Source organism: Oncorhynchus mykiss, chromosome 11, assembly GCF_013265735.2.
Source record: "Oncorhynchus mykiss isolate Arlee chromosome 11, USDA_OmykA_1.1, whole genome shotgun sequence".
Taxonomy (NCBI): Eukaryota; Metazoa; Chordata; class Actinopteri; order Salmoniformes; family Salmonidae; genus Oncorhynchus; species Oncorhynchus mykiss.
Genome location: NC_048575.1, coordinates 18,282,345 through 18,294,844, shown reverse-complemented (window position 1 = coordinate 18,294,844; position 12,500 = coordinate 18,282,345). Strand labels below are relative to the sequence as shown.

General features: G+C 45.8%; 1 protein-coding gene across 2 annotated transcripts in view; it reads left to right on the top strand.

Annotated features, from left to right (window-relative positions):
* zfhx4 (zinc finger homeobox 4) overlaps positions 1–12,500 on the top strand; it is a 130,123-nt gene that overhangs the window by 70,170 nt on the left and 47,453 nt on the right. For both annotated transcript variants that reach the window (XM_036935113.1, XM_036935111.1), the window contains exon 6: positions 6,734–6,968. In XM_036935113.1, coding sequence (XP_036791008.1) covers positions 6,734–6,968 — 235 coding nt within the window. The remainder of the gene's footprint in view (positions 1–6,733; positions 6,969–12,500) is intronic.

The following is a 12,500-nucleotide window of genomic DNA, read 5'->3' as shown; positions in this document are numbered from 1 at the left end:
CTGTCTGTTTCTCTCTCTGTCTCTCTCTCTCTGTCTCTCTCTTGTCTCCCTGTCTGTTTCTCTCTCTGTCTCTCTCTCTCTGTCTATCTATCTCTGTCTCTCTCTCTCTCTCTCTTGTCTCGCTGTCTGTTTCTCTCTGTGTCTCTCTCTCTGTCTCTCTCTCTCTCTCTCCCCACCGCCTGCCTGACTGTCTCTGCCAGAGACAACCATTAAATGGAAAAGAGAAAACTACACTATTTAACTTCTGGTCTTAAATAAATGCACAGGAATTTGCTGATGGAGGTTTAAATTAATATTTCTAAAAGGATAAAGCGGATTCAGATTTGTCTCTTTTCAATGTAGAAACCTACTAACTACTCAAGACTGTTGAGTCCTTTTAGGAGAAGAGAAGAGAATGGATGTGTTGTTATGATTACTATCCAAGCCGGGCGAAGCATAAAGGTATATTATTATGTCTAGCGTTAAACTGAAAGTCTTGGCTCAAAAGGGAACTCAATTTATCTACCGTCTCGGAGAACTCTGAGAATGAGATTTATACTTTCCTGCATATTTCTGCATGTACTCCTCAAGCACACACACACTGACACACACACTGACACACACACTGACACACACACGATAACGGTAGTCAGAAATAGTTTGAATTAAGTGAGAACAATATGAGTGGCTCTGATGAAAGTGTCACTCTAAAGCAGCAGAGTTTGTTCATCTGGCCTAGTTATTATAAATAGTATTGTCTGGGGTCGTCATGTACCACAGGACACCAGGTTGGGGTTAATTCCACTAATTCAATTCTATTTCAATGACATCTTCCTGTAAATTCCATTTAATTCAATTCAAATTCCAGCTCTGTCTTTACGTTGAGAGATAGTTCAATTCTTGTCAATTCCAAAGTTAGGTCAATTCCAACAATTCAATATGATCCCCAACAATTCCACAAATCTCAATTCAAATTCCCTCAGGCTTTCAGGCTAATCACGGTTCAGACAACCTAGCTATCTGAAAATATAGAAATACAAGCTGAAATGATTCATATTTCATACAGCATTTGCAAACACATGCTAACACATGCACTCTACACCCCAGTGGAGGCTGCTGAGGGGAGGACGGCTCATAACAATGGCTGGAATGGAGTGAATGGAACAGTATCAAACACATCAAAGACGTGGTTTCCATGTGGTTGATACCAGTCCATTGACTCCATTCCAGACATTGTTATGAGCCGTCCTCCCCTCAGCAGGTCCACTGCTACACACAAATACATTTGAATATTCTTATTTTGCTGTATTATTTATTCTTTACTGTAGAGATGTTATGGTAGAGTAGTGTGTAATAATGTGTTGGGTGATGTATTGTTTTATTGTATGTAATTGTGATTGGACCCCAGGAAGAGTAGCTGCTGCCTTGGCAACAGCTAATGGGGATCCATAATAAATACAAATACAAAACTCATTCTGCAGTTAATGTTTCATACTAAGTCCAGTAATTCCATTATCTGGGAAATGTACAAATATGACATTCCACTGACATTCCAAAACATTCAATGTTTTTACAATTCAAATTCAATTCAATTTCAATAACGTGAAAATGTTTGAAATTCGAATTGAATTCGACGTACAGTTTTCACTTCATGAGTGAATTCAATAATGAAATTGTAATTGACCCCAACCCTGCAGAACACATGAACATGTTGTTGTCTTCATCATGGCTCACAACAAGATGGCCGTCTGCTGGGTTCTTTCTTTGTGTGTCTCCCTCTGTACTCTCTGAAAAGCAGGGGAAGAATTAGTATTTCTTATGTATGGAGTTTGGTTGCAGAGGGACATAAAGAGGGACAAAAAGAGACAGAAAGAAAGAGGTTAGTGTCTCGGTGTGGCCTTGCAGAGTGTTAGCTGTGCTCTCTGAGCGTGTCTGTCTACACAGGCAGAAAAGGAGGCCTCTCTTTCACAGAGAAACAAAGATAGCTGTAATTAATGACCGTGAGCGCTGGCCAGCACTCTGTGTGCGTGCATGCGGCTTTCTTCTGACAACTCCGACTTAATTAAAACTTAAGACCCCTGAAAGGGCCCCTGACTGCCACGGACATCCCACTGCCTCGTGAGAAAAACCTTGTACGTTTCTTTTTCTGAAAAAACAAAGACCACGAGAAAGAGAGAAGGGGGGGGGGGTGATGTGCGTTAGATATGTGGCTAATCCTTAGTAGTCAGGTTTCTCGCTCCCTCTCTCTCTCTCTCTCTCTCTAACACACACCTGCAGCTTGACGGCATGTTTCCCTCTCTATTCTATCAGAGGATCAGTTAATCAAGCTTCTAGCCTGGCCTTTTGTTTCTGCCCATTGTTCATTAGGTCGCCAGCTATGGAGACACACTTGATATGCTTGGCTTCCCCGGATGTATGAGGCTGGGGGAAGGGGTGGTATTGGGGGGGGAGGGGGGGGGTGTTAGTGGAGGGCAAGCGTGGGGGTAGGGGGTAGGAGAGTTGGTCAAAATTCAAGCTTGCAACTGACAACACCTTCCCTGCTGTTCATAATAACAACTAGAGCTGGAGAACATGCTTCTCACACACAAAACAGCTCTGCCTCTTCCACCTTCCCTGCTGTTCATAATAACAACTAGAGCTGGAGAACATGCTTCTCACACACAAAACAGCTCTGCCTTTACCACCTTCCCTGCTGTTCATAATAACAAATAGAGCTGGAGAACATGCTTCTCACACACAAAACAGCTCTGCCTCTACACACTCTTAGTCTTATGACTTTTGTGTTCTTAGTTTTAGTACTTTGTTTGAAGAGTAGATTTAGGAAGCTCAGCTAGGTACATACACACACTCACACAAAACCTCTCACACACACTGTGAATCCTAACACACTTTGTCTCTCCTCTCCTCACTTTGTCTCTCCTCTCCTCACTTTGTCTCTCCTCTCCTCACACTGTCTCTCCTGTCCTCACTTTGTCTCTCCTCTCCTCACATTGTCTCTCCTCTCCTCACTTTGTCTCTCCTCTCCACACTTTGTCTCTCCTCTCCTCACTTTGTCTCTCTTCTCCACACTTTGTCTCTCCTCTCCTAACCTCACTTTGTCTCTCCTCTCCTCACTTTGTCTCTCCTCTCCACATTTTGTCTCTCCTCTCCTAACCTCACTTTGTCTCTCCTCTCCTCACATTGTCTCTCCTCTCCTCACATTGTCTCTCCTCTTCTCACTTTGTCTCTCCTCTCCACACTTTGTCTCTCCTCTCCTAACCTCACTTTGTCTCTCCTCTCCTAACTTTGTCTCTCCTCTCCTAACTTTGTCTCTCCTCTCCTCACTTTGTCTCTCCTCTCCTCACTTTGTCTCTCCTCTCCTCACTTTGTCTCTCCTCTCCTCACTTTGTCTCTCCTCTCCACACTTTGTCTCTCCTCTCCTCACTTTGTCTCTCCTCTCCTCACATTATCTCTCCTCTCCTCACTTTATCTCTCCTCTCCTCACTTTGTCTCTCCTCTCCACACTTTGTTCTCCTCTCCTCACATTATCTCTCCTCTCCTCACTTTGTCTCTACTCTCCTCACTTTGTCTCTCCTCTCCACACTTTCTCTCCTCTTCACACTTTGTTCTCCTCTCCTCACATTATATCTCCTCTCCTCACATTATCTCTCCTCTCCTCACTTTGTCTCTCCTCTCCTCACTTTGTCTCTCCTCTCCTCACATGATCTCTCCTCTCCTCACTTTGTCTCTCCCCTCCACACTTTGTTCTCCTCTCCTCATTATTTCTCCTCTCCTCACTTTGTCTCTCCTCTCTTCACTTTGTCTCTCCTCTCCTCACTTTGTCTCTCCTCTCCACCCTTTGTCTCTCCTCTCCTCACATTGTCTCTCCTCTCCTCACATTATCTCTCCTCTCCTCACTTTGTCTCTCCTCTCCTCACTTTGTCTCTCCTCTCCACACTTTGTCTCTCCTCTCCTCACTTTGTCTCTCCTCTCCACACTTTGTCTCTCCTCTCCTCACATTATCTCTCCTCTCCTCACTTTGTCTCTCCTCTCCACACTTTGTCTCTCCTCTCATCACATTGTCTCTCCTCTCCTCACATTATATCTCCTCTCCTCACATTATCTCTCCTCTCCTCACTTTGTCTCTTCTCTCCTCACTTTGTCTCTCCTCTCCTCACATGATCTCTCCTCTCCTCACTTTGTTCTCCTCTCCTCTCCACACTTTGTTCTCCTCTCCTCATTATTTCTCCTCTCCTCACTTTGTCTCTCCTCTCTTCACTTTGTCTCTCCTCTCCTCACTTTGTCTCTCCTCTCCTCACTTTGTCTCTCCTCTCCACACTTTGTCTCTCCTCTCCTCACATTATCTCTCCTCTCCTCACTTTGTCTCTCCTCTCCACACTTTGTCTCTCCTCTCATCACATTGTCTCTCCTCTCCTCACATTATATCTCCTCTCCTCACATTATCTCTCCTCTCCTCACTTTGTCTCTTCTCTCCTCACTTTGTCTCTCCTCTCCTCACATGATCTCTCCTCTCCTCACTTTGTTCTCCTCTCCTCTCCACACTTTGTTCTCCTCTCCTCATTATTTCTCCTCTCCTCACTTTGTCTCTCCTCTCTTCACTTTGTCTCTCCTCTCCTCACTTTGTCTCTCCTCTCCTCACTTTGTCTCTCCTCTCCTCACTTTATCTCTCCTCTCCTCACTTTGTCTCTCCTCTCCTCACTTTGTCTCTCCTCTCCTCACATTGTCTCTCCTCTCCTCACTTTGTCTCTCCTCTCCACACTTTGTTCTCCTCTCCTCACTTTGTCTCTCCTCTCCTCACTTTGTCTCTCCTCTCCTCACATTATCTCTCCTCTCCTCACTTTGTCTCTCCTCTCCACACTTTGTCTCTCCTCTCATCACTTTGTCTCTCCTCTCCTCACTTTGTCTCTCCTCTCCACACTTTGTTCTCCTCTCCTCACTTTGTCTCTCCTCTCCTCACTTTATCTCTCCTCTCCTCACTTTGTCTCTCCTCTCCTCACTTTGTCTCTCCTCTCCTCACATTGTCTCTCCTCTCCTCACTTTGTCTCTCCTCTCCTCACTTTGTCTCTCCTCTCCTCACTTTCTCTCCTCTCCTCACTTTGTCTCTCCTCTCCACACTTTGTTCTCCTCTCCTAACTTTGTCTCTCCTCTCCTCACTTTGTCTCTCCTCTCCTCACTTTGTCTCTCCTCTCCTCACTTTGTCTCTCCTCTCCACACTTTGTCTCTCCTCTCCTCACTTTGTCTCTCCTCTCCTCACATTATCTCTCCTCTCCTCACTTTATCTCTCCTCTCCTCACTTTGTCTCTCCTCTCCACACTTTGTTCTCCTCTCCTCACATTATCTCTCCTCTCCTCACTTTGTCTCCCCTCTCCTCACTTTGTCTCTCCTCTCCACACTTTCTCTCCTCTTTACACTTTGTTCTCCTCTCCTCACATTATATCTCCTCTCCTCACATTATCTCTCCTCTCCTCACTTTGTCTCTGCTCTCCTCACTTTGTCTCTCCCCTCCACACTTTGTTCTCCTCTCCTCACATTATTTCTCCTCTCCTCACTTTGTCTCTCCTCTCCTCACTTTGTCTCTCCTCTCCTCACTTTGTCTCTCCTCTCCACACTTTGTCTCTCCTCTCCTCACATGATCTCTCCTCTCCTCACATTATCTCTCCTCTCCTCACTTTGTCTCTCCTCTCCTCACTTTGTCTCTCCTCTCCACACTTTATCTCTCCTCTCCTCACTTTGTCTCTCCTCTCCACACTTTGTTCTCCTCTCCTCACTTTGTCTCTCCTCTCCTCACTTTGTCTCTCCTCTCCTCACTTTGTCTCTCCTCTCCTCACATGATCTCTCCTCTGCTCACTTTGTCTCTCCTCTCCTCACTTTGTCTCTCCTCACTTTGTCTCTCCTCTCCACACTTTGTTCTCCTCTCCTCACTTTGTCTCTCGTCTCCTCACTTTGTCTCTCGTCTCCTCACTTTGTCTCTCCTCTCCTCACTTTGTCTCTCCTCTCCACACTTTGTCTCTCCTCTCCTCACATGATCTCTCCTCTCCTCACATTATCTCTCCTCTCCTCACTTTGTCTCTCCTCTCCTCACTTTGTCTCTCCTCTCCACACTTTATCTCTCCTCTCCTCACTTTGTCTCTCCTCTCCACACTTTGTTCTCCTCTCCTCACTTTGTCTCTCCTCTCCTCACTTTGTCTCTCCTCTCCTCACTTTGTCTCTCCTCTCCTCACATGATCTCTCCTCTCCTCACTTTGTCTCTCCTCTCCTCACTTTGTCTCTCCTCACTTTGTCTCTCCTCTCCACACTTTGTTCTCCTCTCCTCACTTTGTCTCTCGTCTCCTCACTTTGTCTCTCGTCTCCTCACTTTGTCTCTCCTCTCCTCACTTGAGTCTCTCCTCTCCTCACTTGAGTCTCTCCTCTCCTGACTTGAGTCTCTCCTCTCCTCATTTTGTTCCTCCTCTCCTTCTTGTCAGTACCATCAGGCTTTTCTTCCATCAGTTTATTACCATCCTTTCATTCTTCTAAGCACACTGGATTTGTTTTCCTGTCCGCTCAGAAATATCCTTTGTTGATTTCTCTTTCCTACATTTTAAACATTAGCTCTACTGTTTTTGTCCTACTAGATAATAGTGAGTCCCAGAATACTGTGCTTCAGGTATAGGCAAGTTTGCTGTCTGCACCTTTGTCCTTGACCATCAATCAAAAAGCTATTTCTCATACAAATGTTAACAATCTCTCTACTCTCTCCTCCTCTCTCCTACAGCACTTGCAGAAGCAGGAGAGTGCGTGCAGCGGTGAACAGTGTGTGTACTACTGTGCCCTGTGTGACTACTCCACCAAGGCCTGTCTGAACCTGGTGCAGCACGCTCGCTCCCCCCGCCACCAGCAGAACGAGGGTCTGAGGAAGCTACAGCTCCACCAGCAGGGACTGGGAGGAGAGGAAGATGGCCTGAATCTACACCAACTCTACCACGTCAAAGATTGCCCTCAACAACAAGGTAATGGTTTAGTCATTTTTATATGGGTTTTCTTGGATTTGATTTGAAACATGGGACTTGGACCCACAGCAAGTCCTTGTTTCCCCCATTCTTTACCCACGCCCGATCCTTCCTGCTACCACAACCAAACCATCTCTTCCTCCATCTCTCCCAAAACAATTTACCACCACATTCATCTACCCCTCCCTCCGTCCCTCCCTCCTTCCCTCCATTCCTCCCTCCCTCCCTTCTTCTCTCCCTCCATCCCTCCCTCCTTTCTTCTCTCCATCCTTCCCTCCCTCTCTCCAACCCTCGCTCCCTCTCTCCATCCCTCTCACCCGCCATACTCAGATCACGTCTTTTGAGTCAGGCAGTGCAGTCCACCTAATCTCCCCAAAATGAGCACGCTGTTCCCATTATGGTGCTACGCTTATATCACCAACACACACACACACTCTGCCGTCCCCTGTGCGGGGACATCCCAGGCATCCCAGACTTATGAAACTCTGCCTTTGGGAGGATCACACACACACACACACACACACACACACACACACACACACACACACACACACACACACACACACACACACACACACACACACACACATACACGTCTTTCCCTGGAGTGAGCCTTCATTTCCTTTCTCATGACCAAAGCAATTTGGCTTTCATTTAAAAGCCCAGGGTCTGCCAGCCACTAATAAGTGTAGCAGAACTGTAAAACATTCTGAGAGACAAAAAAAAGATGAATGGTTTTCTTTGAGTCGGGGGGTTACGGTGTAGAGGGGGGGGGGGGCTGTAATTTAAACCAGAAGACACAGTCATAGTCTATTATATAATCATTCCTATGCTAATCCGGCACAATGAAATGAGTGCTTAACTTGTTTTTGCTTTGCTTGACCTGTCGGGAGGGACGGCTAACACGTTTTGAATGGCATTCCAGTGCACTTTTAGTGTGTGTGTGTGTGTGTGTGTTAGACATTAATCTGTGCTCCCCAAAGTGTCCTGTTTATATATGGACCCGCAAACCAGATGTGTCCAGTACTGAGAACCACATGTGATAGCAGCCCTCTCTACACACACACACACACACACACACACACACACACACACACACACACACACACACACACACACACACACACACACACACACACACACACACACACACACACACACACACACACACACAGCCTTGACCGTATGGAGAAAAGAAGAGAGAGCTGCCATATTGAGAGAGAAGTAGGCCGTTTATACGTTTGGTTTTAATTAGAAGTGGATCACAGGTGATTCAGATTTGGGTTGGGTCCACAAGGGAGTTGGGTCCACAAGACAAGCCAGGATAGATAAATCATTACTGTGCCTTTTAACACACACACACCCCTATTCTCCCTAAAAGTTGATTCTGTCTCACACACATACACTCACACACACTCACACACACACATTCACATACACTCACTCATACACACTCACACACACACACTCACACTCACTCACACTCACACACACACACTCACACACACACACACACACATTCACTTACACTCACTCATACACACTCACACTCACACACACTCACTTTTTTTCTCCATTCAATCTCTGCTCCTGTCCATTTCGGTCTCCTCCACAACTTACTATGCAAATCTTTTTTTCAAATGTTCCACTGTTAAACAAATTGTTTTTTTTACCCCCAGTTGTATGCCACATAGTGCATTTCCACTAAGGAGGATGTGTAGGGTTTGAGTTGAGCTGCCGGGCACGTTCTTGGACGCCCTGCTTTTACCCATACTGCATCATTTTTTGGGAACCGCGGTATTATTTCACCAAGTACCTAGTAAAACTGATTTACCTGTTTCCTTTTACACTATAAAGGAGACAGTTGGAGAGAAGTGTGGATATTCTTTTCAGGCCTTTCAGAATACCTGAACTTTCTTTGCAATGGAGCAGATGTGATTGTATAATTGCATATAGGGAACAGACTGAGTACATGTGGATGATTATGTACATGTGGATGATTATGTACATGTGGATGATTATGTACATGTGGATGATGATGTACATGTGGATGATGATGTACATGTGGATGATTATGTACATGTGGATGATGATGTACATGTGGATGATTATGTACATGTGGATGATGATGTACATGTGGATGATTATGTACATGTGGATGATTATGTACATGTGGATGATTATGTACATGTGAGTTTAGCATTTGTTTCTGCTGCTGCATAACTCCTGTCCTGTACAGTTTCTATTGGTTAGTTACTGGTTGGTATGAACCATATTTATTGAAGTGCTGAGAGGTGTCTTTCTGTTAAAGCAGAACTCTGGCACACTGGGAATAACAGCTTGCTATTGCTCAGGACTATACCTGTGAGTGGATTTCATGAAATAGGTTTGATGCTGGTTTTATTGTCTAATTAATGGGACTTGTTCTGTCTGTATGTGGGGCTAGGGAAGGTGGACGAGAGTCTCTGTAGTCGAGAAAATTGTATTTATCTCACTCTCTCTCCCACCCCTTTCCGTGTGACTTCTCAGTAAGTTGGCAGTGTAGTAATCAACATGTCTCGCTTCGTGTGGGTGTGTCTGAGAATCTCTCACTGCCCGTTGTCCCTAGGTGACGGTAACTCCCCATGTCATTCCCCAGTTGTCTCCTCATTTACTCTAGGTAAACACCATAGAGCTAAGTGTGTATGTGTGTTTGTGAGCGTGTGAGTGAGCATGTGAGTGTGATGTGGTTAAACATGAGTTTTAAGTAAAGTTCCCCCATTTGTAAATCAATGTAATCTAAGAGCTGGCCAACGCAGCTTTTTACACACACTTGAGCTTGTTAAAATGGTTTCCCCATAAAAACGTGAAACAAAAACACTCACCGCCCATGTTCTGTACCCATGTGTGTGTGTGTACGTCCTTCATGTGTGTGTGTGCACGTCCTTCATGTGTGTGTATGTGTTTATGAATCCTCCTACCCTATGGAGAATCAGCAGAGTTAAAGGAAATTTACTTGATAGAGAATGCCAGTTTAGATCCCAGACAGGGAGAATGAATTCCTCCACAACATGACACAGAGAGTTCAGCCATTTTGTTGTCTGGCTTTGAACAGCGGCCAAAAGTTGTTAGTCCAAATGAGATGATTGTTTTCCCCCCCGTGTTTGTATAACAGAGTTAGATGGTGAATAGAGCTGCTATGAGAACATTAACATAGATGTACATGCAGGACAAATGGACTGGTTCTCAGTCACGTTTTTCCATCCTCAGTTTTAAGATGAAACTAATGGCTGATAGATAATGTTTGAAACAGTGACAGACACACTGTTATGTTATTGAAGGAAAAAAACATGAAAAAAAACATGAAATGTAGTGTTAAACGATAAGAGACGAAGAATCTGAAGCGAAAAGGATTGATTATGGACCAGCCCTATGGACCAGCCCTATGGACCAGCCCTATGAACCAGCCCTATGAACCAGCCCTATGGACCCGCCCTATGGACCAGCCCTATGGACCAGCCCTATGGACCAGCCCTATGAACCAGCCCTATGAACTAGCCCTATGAACCAGCCCTATGAACCAGCCCTATGGACCAGCCCTATGAACCAGCCCTATGGACCAGCCCTATGGACCAGCCCTATGAACCAGCCCTATGAACCAGCCCTATGGACCCGCCCTATGGACCAGCCCTATGGACCAGCCCTATGGACCAGCCCTATGAACCAGCCCTATGAACTAGCCCTATGAACCAGCCCTATGAACCAGCCCTATGGACCAGCCCTATGAACCAGCCCTATGGACCAGCCCTATGGACCAGCCCTATGAACCAGCCCTATGAACCAGCCCTATGGACCAGCCCTATGAACCAGCCCTATGGACCAGCCCTATGAACTAGCCCTATGGACCAGCCCTATGGACCAGCCCTATGAACCAGCCCTATGCACCAGCCCTATGAACCAGTCCCATGCACCAGCCCTATGAACTAGCCCTATGAACCAGCCCTATGGACCAGCCCTATGAACTAGCCCTATGAACCAGCCCTATGAACCAGCCCTATGAACCAGCCCTATGCACCAGCCCTATGAACCAGTCCCATGCACCAGCCCTATGAACTAGCCCTATGAACCAGCCCTATGAACTAGCCCAAGCAGAAACAAACAACTGTTCTCCATCCATCAGACCAAGCAGAAAGAAACAACCATTCTGCATCCATCAGACCAAGCAGAACGAAACAACCGTTCTCCATCCATCAGACCAAGCAGTACGAAACAACCGTTCTCCATCCATCAGACCAAGCGGTACGAAACAACCGTTCTCCATCCATCAGACCAAGCAGAAAGAAACAACCGTTCTCCATCCATCAGACCAAGCAGTACGAAACAACCGTTCTCCATCCATCAAACCAAGCAGTACGAAACAACGTTCTCCATCCATCATACCAAGCAGTACGAAACAACCGTTCTCCATCCATCAAACCAAGCAGTACGAAACAACCGTTCTCCATCCATCAAACCAAGCAGTACGAAACAACGTTCTCCATCCATCAGACCAAGCAGTACGAAACAACCGTTCTCCATCCATCATACCAAGTAGTACGAAACAACCGTTCTCCATCCATCAGACCAAGCAGTACGAAACAACCGTTCTGCATCCATCAGACCAAGCAGTACGAAACAACCGTTCTCCAGCCATCAGACCAAGCAGAAAGAAACAACCGTTCTCCATCCATCAGACCAAGCAGTACGAAACAACCGTTCTCCATCCATCAGACCAAGCAGAAAGAAACAACCGTTCTCCATCCATCAGACCAAGCAGAAATAAACAACTGTTCTCCATCCATCAGACCAAGCAGAAAGAAACAACCGTTCTCCATCCATCAGACACTTTTAATCTTCCGTGTCTCAGAAACAGAAAAGGAGATGGGATCTTATGGAGGTAATTATTTCTGAGCTGTGTCTGTCATCCCTCCTAGGTCCCCCTCTCCTCTCCCCCCTGTACATTAAAGTGGGGGGAGAAGGCCGCCTTTGTTTGAGTCCCCCCTTTAAACAAAAGACCCCACTGACTCAGGGGGCTGAACAACACTTTAAATGCTTCTCTCTGTGTGTGTGTGTGTGTGTGAGTGTGTGTGTGCATGTGTGTGTCTCTTTTGTTTTGTTTTCTGAGTGATAAGGCTCCGGGAGGTTTGTAGTCTTGTTCAGATTAGTGTAGCCTTGCTAACCATTTACATATAGCAGCTGTAGGCCAAGCAAGGCCCTAATGGACACACACTGAGGCTGTGTGTGTGTGTATGTGTGCGTTTGTGCATGAATGTGTGCATATGTATATAGTTTATTGCCTTATTGTAGCTAAACAAAACATGCAGACTCAGTTTATGCATTTGTTTGACTAAACTCTGAGCATAATCATCCTTATGTTTTTACTATCCCTCCTCTTTCTCCTCTCCTCCCTCCTCTTTCTCCTGTCCTCCCTCCTCTTTCTCCTCTCCTCCCTCTTCCTCTCCTCTCCTCCCTCATCTTTCTCCTCTCCTCTCCTCCCTCCTCTTTCTCCTCTCC